We start from the raw sequence: 21,470 nt of genomic DNA on the forward strand, positions 1-21,470 counted from the left end.
TTTTAACCCAGATCAGATGATCATACTATTACTGTAAAAAAAGAAAAAAGTCAGCTAAGAATTTTTCATATATCAAAAGGCATGTCTGTATGCACTGTAGGGCACATTCTTCCTATGCTAAGCATGCTTGTTTTGTTTGATTGGTGACATGGCCAGAAGTGACATGGAAAAAATCCCAGCAGACTGGGATGCATTTATGATACACAAGTTAAATCCGGAGTACAGGAGGAGGCCAGGATCTACTGTGAAGTCTGACAACTGACCTTGCATTAATCACACTGCAGTCCAAAAACAGAAAGAGCAGTAACCTCCTTCACAAGGCTACCTAATATTCAATTCAGTTTAGGTTTTTTGTACCGCTAATATCCCCTGCTTAGGGTTCAGTGCGGTTTACAACATAAGTGGGACAACAGTTGCAGATTTATAATTAAGACATTTGGTGAATACATACATTCTTAATGGTTAGATAAAGTGTTATAAAGCGTTATACGGCAAGATTATAGTCTGTGTTAAATAAGATATTTCTAAAGTTCAAAGGGGATCGATGATCAGTGAGTGCTATATTGCAGTCTCTGGGAAGAAGAAAGTTTTTAACTTCTTCTGGAAGCTGATGTAGTTATTCTTCACTCTAATAGTCAGAGGGAGTGAGTTCCATAATGGGATCCCTGCCACTGAGAAGAGCGAGTTGAAGATCTTCTGGGATCGGACGCCCTTGTGAAACGGATCCCATTTGTTCTTTTAGTCTGTTGGAGTGAACAATGCAAATAGATGAGATGTTGATCAGGAGTGCAGAGGTTGCACCTTGAAGAATCTGAAAGAAAAGGCAGGCAACTTTAAACTTAGTTCTTTCAGCTATTGGTAGCCAGTGTAGTTTTGTAAGGTAAGGTGAAATGCTAGTTATCTATTCAGTTTGAAAATTAATTTTACCGCTATGTTTTGTATGATCTGTAATTTGTTTTGATGTTGGCTCTCAATGCCCAGAAACAGGGCATTATAGTAGTCCAGGTGCAGTAGGATAAGCATTTGTACCAGTAACGCAAAGGCTTTTTGATCAAAGAGTGACCTGATTAGACAAAGTCTCATTTTAAACATTGTTTTCTTCCACAGTTGGTTGATATGGGGTGTGAATAATAGGGAGAGTCAAGGATGACTCCAAGGACTCTGCCTTCTGATTCAACTGGGAAGGTGATGTTGTTGGGTAGTGTTACTGAAGCTGGGATCTCAGCTCCTTGATTCTGGAACCAGAGAATCTTCGTCTTTTGGGTGTTCAATTTTAGTTGGTTTGCCAGGGCCCAGGTCTGAATGGTGTGCATCCCAATTGTTGCTGGTCGGATCGGATCTTGATGTGAGGACGTCAGAGGTAGAAGGATCATGATGTCGTCCACGTATGATAGTAATATTTCTCCTGAACCCAGGTGTATAGAGCTAAGGGAGGACATGAAGAAGTTAAAACAAGATAGGACACAGCGGGGATCCTTGAGGAACTCCACATTTCGGAATCCAGTATTTGGAAAGGTTTTTGTTTTGTTTCACAGTGTAGCTTTGGTTTGAGAGGAATTCATTGAACCGAGGACTGGTCTGGTTATTCCAATATTATTTAGACATTAACATTACGTGATCCACTGCGTCTAACATCGCTTAGATAATGAACTGGGAAAGTAGAACCTGATCTCCTTTGCATAGGTGTTGCTTGACGTACGTTGTTATTACTACGAGCAGGGTGCTGTGTGCGGCTCTGAATCGAATTTGGACTGGTGTAGTGTTGAGAATGTGTCCAGATATTTGGAAAATTGTTTACTAACATATGATTCAAGCATTTTTGTAAAGAGTGGTATACTCACTACTGAGCGATAATTTGTTGCAGAGGCTGTGTCTAACCCTGAACCCTTTACTAGTAGTGTGAGAACGATTTTGTCCATTTCTAGGGGAAGAGAGACAGAATCAAGTAGCCCACTGAGGCAGTCTATTAGCCACTGAACCACCTGTGTTGGGGTGGTTTGGAAAAAGAATTCTAGACAATGGTCTAGTAAGCAATGTGAGCAAGGATCCCCAGCTTTCACCTGTTATACAGCCCAGGATATCTTTTTAGCTATATCACTGCCATGGATTTATTAATACAGAAAAATGGTTGAATTTGCACAATTCTAAAATGTGGAAATAAAGCAGCTTTAATCATATTTGCAATATATATGCATCTACTTTTCTGTGTAAGTAATGGTTAACTGAAAATCTGTTGTGCTATTACAGGCCAGTGCAGTTCCAGCAAAACATGACCTAAAGCTACCCAAATTCATTATTCATATGAACTGCAGGATATAAGAAGTTGTAACACATTACTCTAGCAAGTAGCAGCACCTATTTTTTTACTTTTTTAAATTACAGTATCTCCTACAATACTGTGAAGCAACTGGTGTTAAATTCCAATTCACCTATGCAGCCTACTATACAATGTCTTATGAAAGTCATACATCTTGGCCTCTGTATCTTACATATCTATCAAGGACAACAATACATATACTCTATATTCAATTATTAGTTACTTAGGGATCTTTTTACAAAGAAGCACTAAAAAGTTGACATGGAGGGGCATAATCGAACGGGGAGCCCAAGTTTTCCTGAGGACGTCCTCGCAGGATGTCCCAACGAAGGGGCGGGGAAACCCGTATTATCGAAACAAGATGGGCGTCCATCTTTCGTTTCGATAAAACAGTCAGGGACACCCAAATCTCAACATTTAGGTCGACCTTAGAGATGGTCGTCCCTGGTTTTCGACAATAATGGAAACCGAGGATGTCCATCTCAGAAATGACCAAATCCAAGCTATTTGGTTGTGGGAGGAGTCAGCATTCGTAGTGCACTGGTCCCCCTCACATGCCAGGACACCAACCGGGCCCCCTAGGGGGCACTGCAGGGGGCTTCAGAAAAAGCTCCCAGGTGCATAGCTCCCTTACCTTGTGTGCTGAGACCCCAACCCCACCCCAAAACCCACTCCCCACAACTACCATAGCCCTTAGGGCTGAAGGGGGGCTTGCTGTTTCCTCCACAAGTGTAACAGGTAGAGGGGATGGGCCTGGGTCCGCCTGCCTGAAGTGCACTGCAGTACCCACTAAAACTGCTGCAGGGACCTGCATACTGCTGTCATGGAGCTGGGTATGATATTTGAGGCTGGCATAGAGGCTGGAAAAAATATTAAATTTTTTTTTTTTTTTTTAGGGTGGGAGGGGGTTAGTGACCACTGGGGAAGTAAGGGGAGGTCATCCCCGATTCCCTCCGGTGGTCATCTGGTCATTTAGGGCACATTTTTGTGGCTTGGTCGTGGAGGAGTGGCCTAGTGGTTAGGGTGGTGGACTTTGGTCCTGGGGAACTGAGGAACTGAGTTCGATTCCCACTTCAGGCACAGGCAGCTCCTTGTGACTCTGGGCAAGTCACTTAACCCTCCATTGCCCCATGTAAGCCGCATTGAGCCTGCCATGAGTGGGAAAGCGCGGGGTACAAATGTAAAAAAAAAAAAAAAAGGACCAAGTAAAGTCGCCCAAGTATTTGTCAGGGACGCCCTTCTTTTTCCCATTATCGGCTGAGGACGCCCAACTGTTAAGCACACCCCAGTCCCACCTTTGCTATGCTTCTGACACGCCACCGTGAACTTTGGTCGTCCCCACAACGGAAAGCAGTTGAGGGCGCCTAAAATCGGCCTTCAATTATGCTGATTTGGGCGACCCTGTGAGAAGGACACCCATCTTCCGATTTGTGACGAAAGATGGGCGCCCTTCTCTTTCAAAAATAAGCCTGTTAGCGTGCTCTTATGCTATCTATCCAGTGCGCTATGACCATTTTTAGCGCAGCAGTAAAATGGATGATTTTTTAATTTTTGTATTAATGGGAAAGAGCTAATGTTAAAAAACAGAAAAAGGATTCATTCAGAATTGAATAAGTAAGCAAAAACAGAAAATAAAGAAAGGCAATTTGTAGGCAGTAAGGGTTAACACGATCACACAGAAAATATAGTAGCGCTGATTATCGCAGGCATGCCCACTCTCTGCCCCCCAGCCACATCCCCTTCACGATAAAAATAAAAGTATTTTAGCACATGGTATGCGTGTGCTAACCCAGAACTTATTACAGGATTCCTGAGCCCACGGTAAGCCCTTTTAAGCTGCGGTATGCATACGTTAGTGCTTACTGCAGCTTGGTAAAAGCTACAGTACTATCTGGCTTATTTTGGTCTTATTCTCATGTCTTATCACAATATATTTTTTATTCTTTCATTCAAGAAAGGCAGTGTACTAGGCTTCAAAGCCAACAGGTCAAAATCTGAAGCAACAGAGCACATGCAAAATTTAATGCAGAATTTTTCTTTTTTTTTTTTTTTAGAGAATATCAAATAGTTGTTGATTTTAATAAACTCATCTCAACTACTCTCCAACAATTGCAAGATCAAAGGACCTACTTTATACTATGGATAGGACATGAGTGTAAAAATGGCAGTCTTACCTAAATTTTATCATGTCTTTACCAATATAAATCCTAGAAAAAAATCATAACATTTAAAAAAGAAAATCTTTATCTTCATATGGAAATGGCAACTGCTACAGGTTGCAAAATCTATGCATTTACCACCTGCTATAAAAAGGAGCATTGGGATGCTGAGTGGAGGAGTAGCCTAGTGGTTAGAGCACCAGTCTTGACATCCAGAGGTGCCTGGTTCAAATCCCACTGCTGCTCCTTGTCATCCTGGGCAACTCACTTAACCCTCTATTGTGATTGTGAGCCCTCCAGGGACAGGAATATACCCAGTGTACTACTGAAAGAGGTGATAGGAAAATCCAAATAAATAAATATTGGAATGGAAAGCAAGGAGTTAAACAAAGGCTATACATTGAGTAACACTTTATAGAAAAAAAAAGTGCATATTAAATTCTTCCCAAAAAGTGAAGAAAACATGGAGTGCCTGGCTCATCCATTCTGACATGGAGGAGGACAACTGTTTGAATTGAATAGTACCCATATATTCCACTGTTTAGGAAGAATAAAATTAAAGCAAATATGATCCAATCATTAGATGTTTCTTTCAACAAATTTCAAAGAATACACTGTACAATTAAACTACAGGGTGTCACTGTACAACAGGTATTGCTGTGTTCACCACTAGGAAACTGTACACGCAGTGACCAGTGGCAAATTACATGGTTCAGCCATTAGACATCACCATACATGTCAACCATTAAGAAAACTATATGGTTAAGTCACAGAGTTTCAAAGTAGAATTTATAACAAATAAAATGAAAAACGCATCTGAATCACTAAGAGCCAGCCCAGTAGGGATAGGGGTACTGCAGTAGGGGGTTGGAGAGAAAACATGCACAGCATGCCTCTTGGATTAACTTCCAACCTCTCTCTATGCATATCTGTCCAAGCTTGTGCGTTTGTCTCTGTGAGAGCATATGTGTCTATAGCTATGCATCTGGAGCCTATTTTAAAGGTGGTATGAAAAAATGTTAACCCTGGTTAAAACATTGGGGTTTTACAAATTTATTGAATTTCTTATTAAAAAAAAAAAAAAAAAGATATGAAACAACAAGAAACAGGAATGCACTTGATGTATTTTTGAGCTATAACAGACTGTGTAAAGCGAGAGGTTGAAAACCAAAGAAGCTGGCTACACTTTTGAAAGGAACAGTATCCAAATCTTTGTTTATGGGCTTGCAACTAAGAGCAAGTATGAGCATATATTCCCTATGGCAGTTTTTTAAAAATAGCATTCAATAAATCTTCACCATTAAATACTGGTGAGGGTAATTGGTTCACAATAATATAAGACTCAAATATATGGAGGCTCAGAATGCAGGAGACTGGTTAAGAGCAGTATGTTCAGGTATTATTATTCTAATGATTTATTGGGCCTGATATTCAAAAAATACCTGAGCTCCCAAATTTGTGCCCTACTTTCATCTGAAAATAAGAGCCTTAGGGTTCTTTTTACAAAGCAGCGCTACCGATTAGCGGCAAGCTGAATGTAAGGAAGCCCATTCAATTTCCATGGGCTTCTTCATATTCAGTGCACACTAATCAGTCACAACACTTTGTGAAAGGAGCCCTAAGTTTTTAGGTAAAAATGCATCTTCATTTAGGAGCTGAAAAGTTATGCTTAAACATTTAGGCCTGCCATTAATTTGCCTAGTGCTGAAAATCAATGCTAAACTCCTAATTTTCCTACCTTAAATCTACCCATTGCCCAGTGGCGTTCCTAGGGGGGCTGACACCCGGGGCGGATCGCTGATGCGCCCCGCCCTCCGGGTGCAGCACCCCCCCCTGGATACAGCACGACCCCCCCCCCCCGGCGAAAGGACACCCCCCTGCGAAAGACCCCTCCCCCCGGGTGCACTCCGCTGGGGGGGTGCCGGGCGCGCCTGTCCTTCGTTCCATGCTCCCTCTGCCCCGGAACAGGAAGTAATCGGTTCCAGGGCAGAGGGATCATGGAACGAACGAAGGACAGGCACACGCGGCGTGCACCTGGGGCGGACCGCACCCACCCCCCCCCCCCCTTAGGAAGGCCACTGCCATTGCCACTCGTATTTTATGTTTCTAAATTTAGGAATTTAGTGAAATTTTGGAGTACAACACTATGCACGCAGCCTTAGTAAATTTTCAAAGAAGCCAATTTATGAGCATAACTCTCAAAGGGGTCCTTTTACTAAGCTGCATAGGACACTAACGCACGCCTAACATAGCAAAAAACTTTCTACTGCGGGATAAAATAATGTGCACAAGCCAATTTTTTTTTCTTTCTTGAGGGAGTGTGTCAGGGACACAGAGAGGGGCATTTTCGAAAGGGAAGTCCATGTTTCGATTTGGACATCACTGTAAAACGTCCTGATCCAGGGGCAGGGAAACCCGTATTTTTGAAACAAGATGGACATCCATCTTTTGTTTCGAAAATATCGTCAGGGACGTCCAAATCCTTAAATTTGGTCATCTTTAGAGATGGACGTCCCTAGACATGAACGTTTCTGATTTTCAGTGATTTTTGAAACCAAAGACGTCCATGCAAGCCATTTGGTCGTGGGAGGAGTTAGCATTTCTAGTGCACTGGTCCCCCTTACATGCCAGGACACCAACCGGGCACCCTAGGGGGCACTGCAGTGGACTCCATAAAGTACTCCAAGGTACAAAGCTCCCTTACTTTGTGTGTTGAGCCCCCCAAACACCCTACCCCCAACTGCACACCACTACTATAGCCCTTACGGGTGAAGGGGGGCACCTAGATGTGGGTACAGTGGGTTTCTGGTGGGTTTTGGAGGGCTCGCTGTTTCCTCCACAAACATAACAGGTGGGGTGGGGGGGGAATGGGGCTGAGTCCACCTGTCTGAAGTGCACTGCACCCACTAAAACTGCTCCAGGGACCTGCATACTGCTGTCGTGGACCAGAGTGACATCTGAGGCTGGCACAAAATATTTTGAAAGATGTTTTTTTAGGGTGGGAGGGGGTTAGTGACCACTGGGGGAGTAACGGGAGGTCATCCCCGATTCTCTCTGGTGGTCATCTGGTCATTTCGGGCACCTTTTTGTGCCTTAGTCATAATAAAAACAGGTCCGGGTGAAAACATCCAAGTATTCGTCAGGGACATCCTTTTTTTCGATTATGGGTCAAGGACGTCCAAGTGTTAGGCACGCCCAAGTCCCACCTTCGCTACACCTCCGACACGCCCCCTTGAACTTTGGCCGTCCCTGCAACGGAGTGCAGTTGGGGACGTCCAAAATAGGCTTTCGATTATACCGATTTGAACGTTTCTGCGAGAAGGACGTCCATCTTCCGATTTATGTTGAAAGATGGGCGTCCTTCTCTTTCGAAAATGAGCCCGAGAGTGTTTCTATGCTAACCAAGGTATCGCAGGAGCCCTTACCGGTGCCTACAAAACAGGTGGTAATGCTACCTCAATAATTTTTAAAAATCCATGCGCTAATGGCATCATTACCACACAGCCATTAATGAAAATTTTTTTTAATCAGGTTTTTGTTACAACTGTGGTAAAAATGACCTTTAGCATATAGGAATAACCCGTGTAAGGACGCGCTAAGGCCATTTGTTATAGCAGCTTAGTAAAAGAATCTCAAAAATAGGAGCATAAATCCTTTGACTATCAAGGCCATTGTTTTTAACCCCAGATCTCAACAGCACAGGGACCTGGAAAATACATCAGGTATCATACCTGTTAATCTTGTCCATGTGCTCTTCAAGAATGAACGGCTTTCCTTGATCAATTTTGCTCTGTTTAGGAACACAATGTGAAATTGTTACTTGTGCTTTAGATGCCATGAAAACCTTTAAAGCCTAAATAAAGGGCCCTGTTTACTAAGCCATGCTGTAGGTGCACCAACGTTTTTAGCACATACTAAAAATTAGCGAGAGCTAAAAACACTAGCACGTCTTAGTAAACGGGGCCCTAAGAATTTTTATACACCCAGCAGGCAGTAAAATAACAGGAATTTATTTTCTGAAAAAGTCCAAGAACTAAGCAGTTAACCTCTAAAAGGCTAGACTTCTACCTCTGAGGCAACGTATGGTTGCCTTGGTCAGAGGCTCAGTAACTCAGAAAAGCCATGCACCTATGGATCAAGACTAGTTCACAAGGTTGAAAAAGGATTACTGGGAAAACCACAGTGTTCTTGGCTGAGCTGAGTTGAGCCAGTGAACCTGAAGAGACCTGTGAGTTCTTGTATTAATGCATCTACTCCTAAGTTGAAGTATTTTGTGAAGTTGGTCTGTGTCTGGTGTCTAGATGACTGATGTAACTGGATTAACTGATTTGGACTGTCTATGCCGTATAGTTTTACCATGCAAAAATATAAGTAAGGCTGCTGTTTTGATTGTGTTTAAACATCTCTGAAAAAAACCTCTGTTTGTACTCTATACTGGTGTCAACTCATATTCTGCAGGGAACTCTGTAGTGAAGGCCTCAGAACTGTCCTTCCTATGGCTTTAAGGAGGAACATCTTAGAGCCCCTACTTCTAGGCAGAGCTCTGGACAGCGAATGCTACATACCTGTAGAAGGTATTCTCCGAGGACAGCAGGCTGATTGTTCTCACTGATGGGTGACGTCCACGGCAGCCCCTCCAATCGGAAACTTCACTAGCAAAGTCCTTTGCTAGCCCTCGCGCGCCCGCGCGCACCGCGCATGCGCGGCCGTCTTCCCGCCCGAAACCGGCTCGAGCCGGCCAGTCCAGTATGTAGCAAGACAATACACTTTAAGGGAAGACACAACTCCAAAGGGGAGGCGGGCGGGTTTGTGAGAACAATCAGCCTGCTGTCCTCGGAGAATACCTTCTACAGGTATGTAGCATTCGCTTTCTCCGAGGACAAGCAGGCTGCTTGTTCTCACTGATGGGGTATCCCTAGCCCCCAGGCTCACTCAAAACAACAACATTGGTCAATTGGGCCTCGCAACGGCGAGGACATAACTGAGATTGACCTAAAAAATTACCAACTAACTGAGAGTGTAGCCTGGAACAGAACAAACAGGGCCCTCGGGGGGTGGAGTTGGATCCTAAAGCCCAAACAGGTTCTGAAGAACTGACTGCCCGAACCGACTGTCACGTCGGGTATCCTGCTGCAGGCAGTAATGAGATGTGAATGTGTGGACAGATGACCACGTCGCAGCTTTGCAAATTTCCTCCATGGTGGCTGACTTCAAGTGGGCTACCGACGCTGCCATGGCTCTAACATTATGAGCCGTGACATGACCCTCAAGAGCCAGCCCAGCCTGGGCGTAAGTGAAGGAAATGCAATCTGCTAGCCAATTGGATATGGTGCGTTTCCCTACAGCCACTCCCCTCTTGTTGGGATCAAAAGAAACAAACAATTGGGCGGACTGTCTGTGGGGCTGTGTCCGCTCCAGATAGAAGGCCAATGCTCTCTTGCAGTCCAATGTGTGCAGCTGACGTTCAGCAGGGCAGGAATGAGGACGGGGAAAGAATGTTGGCAAGACAATTGACTGGTTCAGATGGAACTCCGACACCACCTTTGGCAGAAACTTAGGGTGAGTGCGGAGGACTACTCTGTTGTGATGAAATTTGGTGTAAGGGGCCTGGGCTACCAGGGCCTGAAGCTCACTGACTCTACGAGCCGAGGTAACTGCCACCAAGAAAATGACCTTCCAGGTCAAGTACTTCGGATGGCAGGAATTCAGTGGCTCGAAAGGAGGTTTCATCAGCTGGGTGAGAACGACATTGAGATCCCATGACACTGTAGGAGGCTTGACAGGGGGCTTTGACAAAAGCAAACCTCTCATGAAGCGAACAACTAAAGGCTGTCCTGAGATCGGCTTACCTTCCACTTGGTAATGGTATGCACTGATTGCACTAAGGTGAACCCTTACGGAGTTGGTCTTCAGACCAGACTCAGACAAGTGGAGAAGGTATTCAAGCAGGGTCTGTGTAGGACAAGAGCGAGGATCTAGGGCCTTGCTGTCACACCAGACGGCAAACCTCCTCCAATGAAAGAAGTAACTTCTCTTAGTGGAGTCTTTCCTGGAAGCAAGCAAGATGCGGGAGACACCCTCTGGCAGACCCAAAGAGGCAAAGTCTACGCCCTCAACATCCAGGCCGTGAGAGCCAGGGACTGGAGGTTGGGATGCAGAAGAGCCCCTTCGTCCTGCGTGATGAGGGTCGGAAAACACTCCAATCTCCACGGTTCTTCGGAGGATAACTCCAGAAGAAGAGGGAACCAGATCTGACGCGGCCAAAAGGGAGCAATCAGAATCATGGTGCCTCGGTCTTGCTTGAGTTTCAACAAAGTCTTCCCCACCAGAGGAATGGGAGGATAAGCATACAGCAGACCTTCCCCCCAATCCAGGAGGAAGGCATCCGACGCCAGTCTGCCGTGGGCCTGAAGCCTGGAACAGAACCGAGGGACCTTGTGGTTCACTTGAGATGCGAAGAGATCCACCAGGGGGGTGCCCCACGCCTGGAAGATCTGTCGCACCACACGGGAATTGAGCGACCACTCGTGAGGTTGCATAATCCTGCTCAACCTGTCGGCCAGACTGTTGTTTACGCCTGCCAGATATGTGGCTTGGAGCACCATGCCTTGACGGCGAGCCCAGAGCCACATGCTGACGGCTTCCTGACACAGGGGGCGAGATCCGGTGCCCCCCTGCTTGTTGACATAGTACATGGCAACCTGATTGTCTGTCTGAATTTGGATAATTTGGTGGGACAGCCGATCTCTGAAAGCCTTCAGAGCGTTCCAGATCGCTCGCAACTCCAGAAGATTGATCTGTAGATCGCTTTCTTGGAGGGACCACCTTCCTTGGGTGTGAAGCCCATCGACATGAGCTCCCCATCCCAGGAGAGACGCATCCGTGGTCAGCACTTTTTGAGGCTGAGGAATTTGGAAGGGACGTCCCAGAGTCAAATTGGAGCAAATCGTCCACCAATACAGGGATTCGAGAAAACTCGTGGACAGGTGGATCACGTCCTCTAGACCCCCGGCGGCCTGATACCACTGGGAGGCTAGGGTCCATTGAGCAGATCTCATGTGAAGGCGGGCCATGGGAGTCACATGAACTGTGGAAGCCATGTGGCCCAGCAATCTCAACATCTGCCGAGCTGTGATCTGCTGGGACGCTCGCACCCGCGAGACGAGGGACAACAAGTTGTTGGCCCTCGCCTCTGGGAGATAGGCGCGAGCCGTCCGAGAATCCAGCAGGGCTCCGATGAATTCGAGTTTCTGCACTGGGAGAAGATGGGACTTTGGGTAATTTATCACAAACCCCAGTAGCTCCAGGAGGCGAATAGTCATCTGCATGGACTGCAGGGCTCCTGCCTCGGATGTGTTCTTCACCAGCCAATCGTCGAGATATGGGAACACGTGCACCCCCAGCCTGCGAAGCGCCGCTGCTACCACAGCTAGGCACTTTGTGAACACCCTGGGCGCAGAGGCGAGCCCAAAGGGTAGCACACAGTACTGGAAGTGGCGTGCGCCCAGCTGAAATCGCAGATACTGTCTGTGAGCTGGCAGTATCGGGATGTGTGTGTAGGCATCCTTCAAGTCCAGAGAGCATAGCCAATCGTTTTGCTGAATCATGGGGAGAAGGGTGCCCAGGGAAAGCATCCTGAACTTTTCTTTTACGAGATATTTGTTCAGGGCCCTTAGGTCTAGGATGGGACGCATCCCCCCTGTTTTCTTTTCCACAAGGAAGTACCTGGAATAGAACCCCAGCCCTTCTTGCCCGGATGGCACGGGCTCGACCGCATTGGCGCTGAGAAGGGCGGAGAGTTCCTCTGCAAGTACCTGCTTGTGCTGGAAGCTGTAGGACTGAGCTCCCGGTGGACAATTTGGAGGTTGTGAGGCCAAATTGAGGGTGTATCCTTGCCGGACTATTTGGAGAACCCACTGATCGGAGGTTATGAGAGGCCACCTTTGGTGAAAAGCTTTCAACCTCCCTCCGACAGGCAGGTCGCCCGGCACTGACACTTGGATGTCGGCTATGCTCTGCTGGAGCCAGTCAAAAGCTCGCCCCTTGCTTTTGCTGGGGAGCCGCGGGGCCTTGCTGATTCGCACGCTGCTGACGAGAGCGAGCGCGCTGGGGCTTAGCCTGGGCCGCAGGCTGTCGGGAAGGAGGATTGTACCTACGCTTGCCAGAAGTATAGGGAACAGTCTTCCTTCCCCCGAAAAATCGTCTACCTGTAGAGGTAGAAGCTGAAGGCTGCCGGCGGGCGAACTTGTCGAATGCGGTGTCCCGCTGGTGGAGAGACTCTACCACCTGCTCGACTTTTTCGCCAAAAATGTTATCCGCACGGCAAGGCGAGTCCGCAATCCGCTGCTGGATTCTATTCTCCAGGTCGGCGGCACGCAGCCATGAGAGCCTGCGCATCACCACACCTTGAGCAGCGGCCCTGGACGCAACATCAAAAGTGTCATAAACTCCTCTGGCCAGGAATTTTCTGCACGCCTTCAGCTGCCTGACCACCTCCTGAAAAGGCTTGGCTTGCTCAGGGGGAAGAGCATCAACCAAGCCCGCCAACTGCCGCACATTATTCCGCATGTGTATGCTCGTGTAGAGCTGGTAAGACTGGATCTTGGACACGAGCATAGAGGAATGGTAGGCCTTCCTCCCAAAGGAGTCTAAGGTTCTAGCGTCCTTGCCCGGGGGCGCCGAAGCATGTTCCCTAGAACTCTTAGCCTTCTTTAGGGCCAAATCCACAACTCCAGAGTCATGAGGCAACTGAGTGCGCATCAGCTCTGGGTCCCCATGGATCCGGTACTGGGACTCGATCTTCTTGGGAATGTGGGGATTAGTTAATGGCTTGGTCCAGTTCGCAAGCAATGTCTTCTTCAGGACATGGTGCAAGGGAACAGTGGACGCTTCCTTAGGTGGAGAAGGATAGTCCAGGAGCTCAAACATTTCAGCCCTGGGCTCGTCCTCCACAACCACCGGGAAGGGGATGGCCGTAGACATCTCCCGGACAAAGGAGGCAAAAGACAGACTCTCGGGAGGAGAAAGCTGTCTCTCAGGAGAGGGAGTGGGATCAGACGGAAGACCCTCAGACTCCTCGTCAGAGAAATATCTGGGATCTTCCTCTTCCTCCCACGAGGCCTCACCCTCGGTGTCAGACACAAGTTCACGGACCTGTGTCTGCAACCTCGCCCTGCTCGACTCCGTGGAACCCCGTCCACGATGGGGGCGTCGAGAGGTAGACTCCCTCGCCCGCATCGGCGAAGCTCCCTCCGCCGACGTAGTCGGGGAGCCTTCCTGGGAGGTGGCCGCGGTCGGTACCGCACGCGGTACCGACGTCGGGGACCTCAACCTGGGCGATGGGCCAGCCGGCGCCACGCTCGACGGTACCGGTGGCGCAAGCACCGCCGGTACCGGAGGGGTAGGGCGCAACAGCTCTCCCAGAATCTCTGGGAGAACGGCCCGGAGGCTCTCGTTTAGAGCGGCTGCAGAGAAAGGCTGAGAGGTCGATGCAGGCGTCGACGTCAGTACCTGTTCCGGGCGTGGAGGCTGTTCCGGGCTGTCCAGAGCGGAGCGCATCGACACCTCCTGAACAGAGGGTGAGCGGTCCTCTCGGTGCCGATGCCTGCTGGGTGCCGAATCCCTCGGCGACCCAGAGCTCTCGGTGCCGACACGGGGAGGAGACCGGTGTCGATGCTTCTTCGATTTCTTCCGAAGCATGTCACCGGAGCTCCCCGGCACCGACGAGGAGGACGTCGAATCCATCCGTCGCTTCCTCGGGGCCGAGACTGAAGAAGGTCGATCTCGGGGGGGCTGTACCGCAGGAGCCCTCAGGGTAGGCGGAGACCCACCCGAGGGCTCACCGCCACCAGCAGGGGAATGGACAGCCCTCACCTGCACTCCACCCGATGCACCACCGTCCGACGACATCAGCAGACGAGGTCCTGGTACCACCGACGTCGATGCAGCTATCCGATGTCTCGGCGCCGATGCAGAGGCCCGATGCCTCGATGCACTCGATGCAGGGGCGGCCGAGGAAGAAGGTCCGGACGCTGACGACGTCGATGCACTCGAAGATCCCGGTGCCGATGCCGACGAAGAGCCCGAGAACAACACGTTCCACTGGGCTAGTCTCGCTACCTGAGTCCGCCTTTGAAGCAGGGAACACAGACTGCAGTTCTGAGGGCGGTGCTCGGCCCCCAGACACTGAAGACACGACGAGTGTCGATCAGTGAGCGAGATAACCCGGGCGCACTGGGTGCACTTCTTGAAGCCGCTGGAAGGCTTCGATGTCATGGGCGGAAAAATCACGCCGGCGAAATCAAAAGCCGAAATGGCGAAATTTGAAGCACCAAATTTAGAGGGAGAAAAAATCTCGACCGAGGCCGAAAAGAGGCCTACCCCGACGACGAAAGAAAACTTACCGGGGCAAAAAGCTGGAAGTACGGGGAGGATTTACACGAAACCCGGCGGGGGGTTTCCGGAGCACTTCCCGACTAGGACAAAGCTTTCCCGAAGGAAAAAAACACGTTCAAATTGGACGCGCGAGGTCGACTTTCCGGGGCTCGACACGGCGAAAACACGACCGTACCGAGTGCGGACAAAAGAAGACTGGCCGGCTCGAGCCGGTTTCGGGCGGGAAGACGGCCGCGCGGGCGCGCGAGGGCTAGCAAAGGACTTTGCTAGTGAAGTTTCCGATTGGAGGGGCTGCCGTGGACGTCACCCATCAGTGAGAACAAGCAGCCTGCTTGTCCTCGGAGAAAGTATGATTCAAAGGGGAAGGGCCCTCTTCATTAGTCAAGACAGAGGAAATCTCTTATTACACATTTTGGAGGAAGTGTCTCCCCCCCACCCCACCCAAGGAGAAGGGAGGAGAGGCTGACTGAGCCCAAAGCTGGGGTCTAGCACAGCTTGGATAATGCATTTGTGTGTAACCAACTAAGCAGCAATCTGCAAATAGCAGATGCCCTATGCCAACCAAGTTTAACCTGCAAACAAGAAAGACAAAAGCACCATGGGCATTGGAAGCCTTAGCCAAAACGCAGAAGAGTTGATATACAAGGAGAGAAGTAACCACTTTTCTGTGGGCATAAAGACTGTACTCAAGGAGGTAGGAAGAGACTTGACACCAAGATGCATCTATGTCCTACTCTTACGAACTCAGGTGCTGAGGTGGCAGAGGACTCGTATCCCAGGTACATCTCTAGAAACAGAGATAAAGACTATATAGCCTATTTAGTCTGTCCATCCATACCAACTAATAAACTCTACAATCCTTCTCTCTCCCTTAGAGGTATTCCATGCTTCTCTGATGTTTACTTAATTTGGATACAGTCCTCATCTCTACCAGATGATCATTCACTATAATATCAGAAACAGTTCCACCATTCGTAGCCACCATGTCTAGTACAGCACCCTCCTGCATGGATTCCATAACCAGCTGCTGGAACAGTTCTCCAGGCAGAGAATCCAGGATCTTCCTACTTCTAAATGAAACCACAACAGAGATGTCTCAATCTACATCTGGTACACTGAAATCACCTACCAGTAGTAACAGGTGAACCAGAAAGATGAGGGTTCAAATTCCACTAACATTCCTTGTGATCTTGGGTAAATCTCTTAACCCTCCATTGTTTGGGTACAAACTTAGGGTTCCTTTAACAAAGCTGTGCTACCGATCAGCGGCGTGCTGAATGCAAAGAAGCCTATTTTATTCCCATAGGCTTCTTCGCATTCAGCAAGCTGCTAATGGTTGTGCAGCTTTGTAAAAGGAGTTCTTACATTGGAAGCCATCTGGGGACAAGGACATGCCTAATGTATTTATTATTACATTTGTATCCCACATTTTCCCACCTATTTGTAGGCTCAATGTGGCTTACATAGTACCGGAGAGGCCTTTGCAGACTCCGGTGTGAACTAATACAGGGTGATGTTGTGGTAAGATCAAGTTCATGTGGCACAGCCACATTAGGGAATCGGAGAACAGAAGAGTTGTGTTATGTCCATTACATGCTTTAGTTTGGTTGTGTTGCAGAGATTAGGCATTTAAGTTGGATCGGTAGGGTATGCCTTTTTAAACAGGTTGGTTTTTAGTGATTTCCGGAAGTTTAGGTGGTCGTACATTGTTTTCAAGGCTTTTGGTAATGCGTTCCACAGTTGTGTGCTTATGTAGGAAAAACTAGATGCTTAAGCTGTTTTGTATTTAAGTCCTTTGCTGCTTGGGTAGTGCAGATTTAGATAAGATCGTGTTGATTTGGATGTATTTCTAATTAGTAAGTCGATCAAGTCTGTCATGTAACTCGGGGCTTCTCCGTAGATGATTTTGTGAACCATGGTGCGTTCTTTAATTGGGAGCCAGTGTAGTTTTTTGCGGAATTTTGCGCTTTCAAATCACGTTTTACCAAATATAAGCCTAGCTGCCTTGTTTTGAGCAGTCTGAAGTTTCTTTAAGGTTTGTTCTTTACATCCCGCATAAATTCCATTGCAGTAATCTAAATGGCTTAGTACCATTGATTGTATCAGGGTGTGAAATGTTTCCCTCGGGAAGAATTGCTTCATGCATTTGAGTTTCCACATTGAATGGAACATTTTCTTTGTTGTGGATGCCACTTGGCTCTCTAGTGTTAAGTTACGGTCCATTGTAACGCAGAGGATTTTTCAAGCTGTCTGAGATAGGAAGGGTGTGATCTGGGGTGTTGATACTTGTGGGGATGTCCGCGCTGTGTTGGTAATGAGAGGATGAGACAATAAGTTTTTTCTTTATTGAGTTTTAGTTGAAATGCATTTGCCCATGAATCCATGATGTTCAGGCCGAGCTTGATTTCGTTGGTGATTTCTGTCAGTTTGGTTTTGTAAGGAATGTATATTGTGACATCGTCTGCATACATGAAAGGGTTAAGGCCATGGCTGGATAAGGACTGCAAGTGGGGTGATCATTAAGTTGAATAGGATTGGTGACAGTGGTGATCCTTGCGGTACTCCACAGTCTGCTTTCCACGGTGATGATATGTTTGAATTTGATTTTACTTGATATGTTCTTGTGGTTAGGAAGCCCTTGATCCAGTTAAGTATGTTTCCACCAATCCTGAACTTATCAAGTAATCTTATTAATATAGTATGGTTTACCATGTCGAATGCACTAGACATGTCGAATTGGAGGAGAAGAATGTTTTTGCCTGTTGCTATTTCCTGCTTGAATAGAAGAGTGAGTAATACTGTTTCCATGCTGTGGAGGATGTACCTTTACGAAAGTGGAAATTTATATATATATATACGTAACCCAAAGAAGCTTGACATCTGATAAACGTATGTACACTACTGTTTATTATTATACGTACAGTATACAGTCTCCGTTAACTGATATTAGGCTTACTTGAAGTAATCAGTTATAGTCCTCTGTACACTCTTGGGTCTGTGAGTTCCATAGACTGCATCTGCCAGACGGTAAAAACTGTCATAGCACTGACATCCAGTGGCCTCCAGATAGGCCCGCAAGTTGTTGACTCTCCAGCGCTCTTGCAAAAGTGACAGGAGGAGGTTGTTGAATTTCGTCAGCATGTGCCTCACTGCTCATTTCGTCCTCTGTTTCATCATCAGCCGTTGTTGCCTGCATGTAGGCGCATATCTGGACATCAGTGCTGTCGTCAGCTGTTCGTAGATCGTAATCAACAGCTACATAGCAATAAAACTCCTCTTCAGTATCACCGTCTGGGATGTCAATAACCTGTTCATCTGACGTGTTTGCAACAGCTGCATCTGTTTCGTCCCTCTCCACATCCTTAACAAAGCTTGTAGCAGTTCACAATGATTGCCTGTGTAACATGATTCCAAGCTTCTTTCTGCATATGTAGGGAATCCAACAGTGATAGATTATGTTTTGTTTTGGGGTTTAGAGACCCCTAGGTTCTGTCTGGTACTGGAGTTCAGCTGTCCAGTAGCGGAGAGAACCTCAAAAGAAGGCTGATTGGACCTCAAATCTGACTACATCTCCACATAGAATATTAATTACTATTCCTTAACCAACCCAAGAGATTACTAACAAATATTAGTGAAGACAAGGGAAGACACTATAGCTCCAAAGATTATGAATTTATTTACTCGCCCAAAGACACCAAAGGATATACAAATGGCATGTACAATCAATTGGTTCTAGGAATATAATTCTCCAGCTGCAAACAGGTGTTAGCTAGTTCCTAATCTTTTATAATTTCTTTTACCAATTAAAGGTTTTACAAGGGAAAGCAATTAGGTAATTTGTCAATTCTGCTGGTAACATTGGTTTCCCTTGGAGAGAGAGAGAGAGTGGCAACCCTTCTCTCTCTAGCTTAAACCAGGAAATACACTAACTTTTATAGGTTCATACAGGATATCAGTAATATGACAGTAAACCCATCTGATTGGATCTAATTTATGTCATGGTTGTCACTGATTGGCTTATGCTAATGAGTAGCTTCATCTCGTGAACATGTTCTCATCTTTAGCTTGCTTAACCACAAACTTAAGCACGACCTTACACCTAGTTTGAGGAGCCATCTGTATCCTGTTTATGAGGTTTCTGCACCCGAACTTCTTCCTCATTCTGCTGCATGGTCCTTCCTCATTTAGCTCAGGAGCTTGCTGGAACTTCAGAGTTCAAATTTTGGCTAAAGGCCTGTACTTTTCTTGTCATTTTTAGAGCCTGAACCTAAGTCTCAGGCCTGGGCTTCCAAATAATTATACAATTACGAGCCAGTTCAACAGCACATTTATCCTTGCCAGTCTGGTCATCCATAACGCTCATCAGACGACGTAGCACAAGAGCCCGATAATGTTGTTTGAAATTGACTATTATGCCCTGATCAATAGGTTGGATCAGAGAGGTAGTGTTTGGTGGCAGGAAGACCACCTTGACATTAGACAGCCTGACATCATCACTGTGTGCAGCACAATTATCACAAAGCAACAAAATCTGACGCTTTTGTGTCCGCATTCTAGTGTCTAACTTCTTTAGCCACTGCTTCCAAATTTCCCCAGTCATCCATGAATTTGCATTAGCCTCGTATGACACAGGAAGTCGCTTAACTTTCTTGAAGCAACAGGGCTGTTTGCTCTTTCCAATGACGAGGGGCTCCAACTTCTCACTCCCATCCATATTGCAGCAAAGGAGGATCGTCAGTCAGTCCTTTGACGTTTTACCTCCAGTAGCTTCGGCATGTTTGAATGCAAGTGCTCCAGTAGAGACCGTTTTCGTCAGCATTGAAAATGTCATGAGGTGCAAACTCGTTCAAGATGGTAGGAAGAACTGAAACAACCCAATTTTCAGCACCAAAATCATCAGCATCTTGTTTCTCACCATGCTATTTCTTGTATTTTATGCTGTTCCTCTCCTTCCATCTTTCCAACCATCCAACAGTGGCTTTGAATTCAGTTAGTCCAAGACTTTCAGCTAGCTGGTTAGCTTTCTCCATAAGCAGTGGACCACTGACAAGAAACTGTCTGCTCCTGACTTGAGAAAACCACCGAAGCATCTTCTACCTCCTCAGATTTTCCCACCCATTTTTGTTTTGTCAGTCTTCCAGAAGCTGGTCTTTCTGCTTCAAGACAAGTGAAATTTGACTGGGATTGACACCATATATTTTAGCAATAGATGCTTGACTTTCTTTGTTTTCTAATTTTTTAAGAACTTCTATTCATTCAGCCAGTGTTAAAGTCTTACAGTTCCACCATGGCGACGACAACAACAACCCCAGTGTACACTCTTAACAACATTATTTTGCTTATTCTGCCTGTGGCAGTTAAAGGGGCGGTAAATTTGAAATCTTGTTGGTTGTCACGCACCAATCGGCTTCCATATTCCATGCGCACGCTTATGCGGAGTTTTTCCTGCAGAGAAGCAGTCTTAAACCATGCATATAAGCGAACCTTGCACTTATCAGTGGTGCGCTAAACCGAAGTTTGTCCCCATAGAAATCAATAGTGCCAAAAACGAGACCGAAGTACGGCATGCAGTTAAACAGAGCATGCGCTTATCTGACATGCACTTAAATGGAGTGCACTGTGTGTATGTATATATACACACATATATACATACACACATATACAGAAAGAAAAAGAGAGAGAGAGAGCTATTTAGCTCACACCTTTCCAGCGGTAGTTGTCTTCAACTACCGTTGGAAAGGTGTGAGCTAAATAGCAATAAATAAATAATTCCACATTTGAATGTCTAAATTTCTGTCCATTTCTTCTACCTGAGAAGGAAGTTTGTACAACTCACTAATGTGAACAGATGCTCCAGTCACTCTTTCTTTATACATGTTTTCTGTTGTTCTAGTTCTACCTTTTGACAGAAGGTTTTTCCACTGTCTGTACATTTAGATGGTCTCTCTTCTGTGTCAGATCCCTCTGGTAATGTCTCTGCTAGGAGGTCAGGTATGGGCTCACTATCCTGACACTCTTCTGGTAGGCTGCACACAGCTAGCACCATAGTTGTGCGATTTGCATAGGCCTTTAACATATTTACATGAAAAGTACGCTGCTTTCTGGAGTCCATAGTTATAACATAGTTTGTATCATTCAGGGGTCTTAAGACCTTGTAAGGTCCCGCCCAATTATGCTGAAGTTTATTCTGACGAACTGGGACTAAAACAAGTACCTGCTGGTCCTCATAAAACTCTCTATTTCTGGCCTTATGATCATACCAGGCCTTTTGCTTAGTCTGGGCTGCCTGCAAGTTATCTCTGACAAAGCCCACGAGTTCTTCTAATCTCTGCCGCATATTAACTATATATTAAATTGCAGGGGTGTCAGAGGTATCAGCTTTCCCTTCCCAATGTTCTATTAGGTCAAGGGGCTCTCTCACCCTCAAAGTTGCCATAAAGAAACTCAAATGGGGAGAACCCTGTAGCCTCCTGCAGTACTTCTCTATATGCAAACAGTAGGTACAGCAAGTACTTTTCCCAATCCCAGACTCCTGTCTCCAATATGCTTTAATGTTCCATTAAATCTCTTCACAAACCCATTAGTTTCAGGGTGATATG

General features: G+C 46.5%; 1 protein-coding gene across 1 annotated transcript in view; it reads right to left on the minus strand.

Moving 5' to 3' along the window:
- HIBCH (3-hydroxyisobutyryl-CoA hydrolase) overlaps positions 1-21,470 on the minus strand; it is a 178,956-nt gene that overhangs the window by 37,853 nt on the left and 119,633 nt on the right. The window contains exon 10 of the mRNA XM_030209078.1: positions 8,208-8,266. Within this exon, the coding sequence (XP_030064938.1) occupies positions 8,208-8,266 (59 nt within the window). The remainder of the gene's footprint in view (positions 1-8,207; positions 8,267-21,470) is intronic.

The sequence above is a fragment of the Microcaecilia unicolor genome, chromosome 7 (assembly GCF_901765095.1).
Source record: "Microcaecilia unicolor chromosome 7, aMicUni1.1, whole genome shotgun sequence".
Taxonomy (NCBI): Eukaryota; Metazoa; Chordata; class Amphibia; order Gymnophiona; family Siphonopidae; genus Microcaecilia; species Microcaecilia unicolor.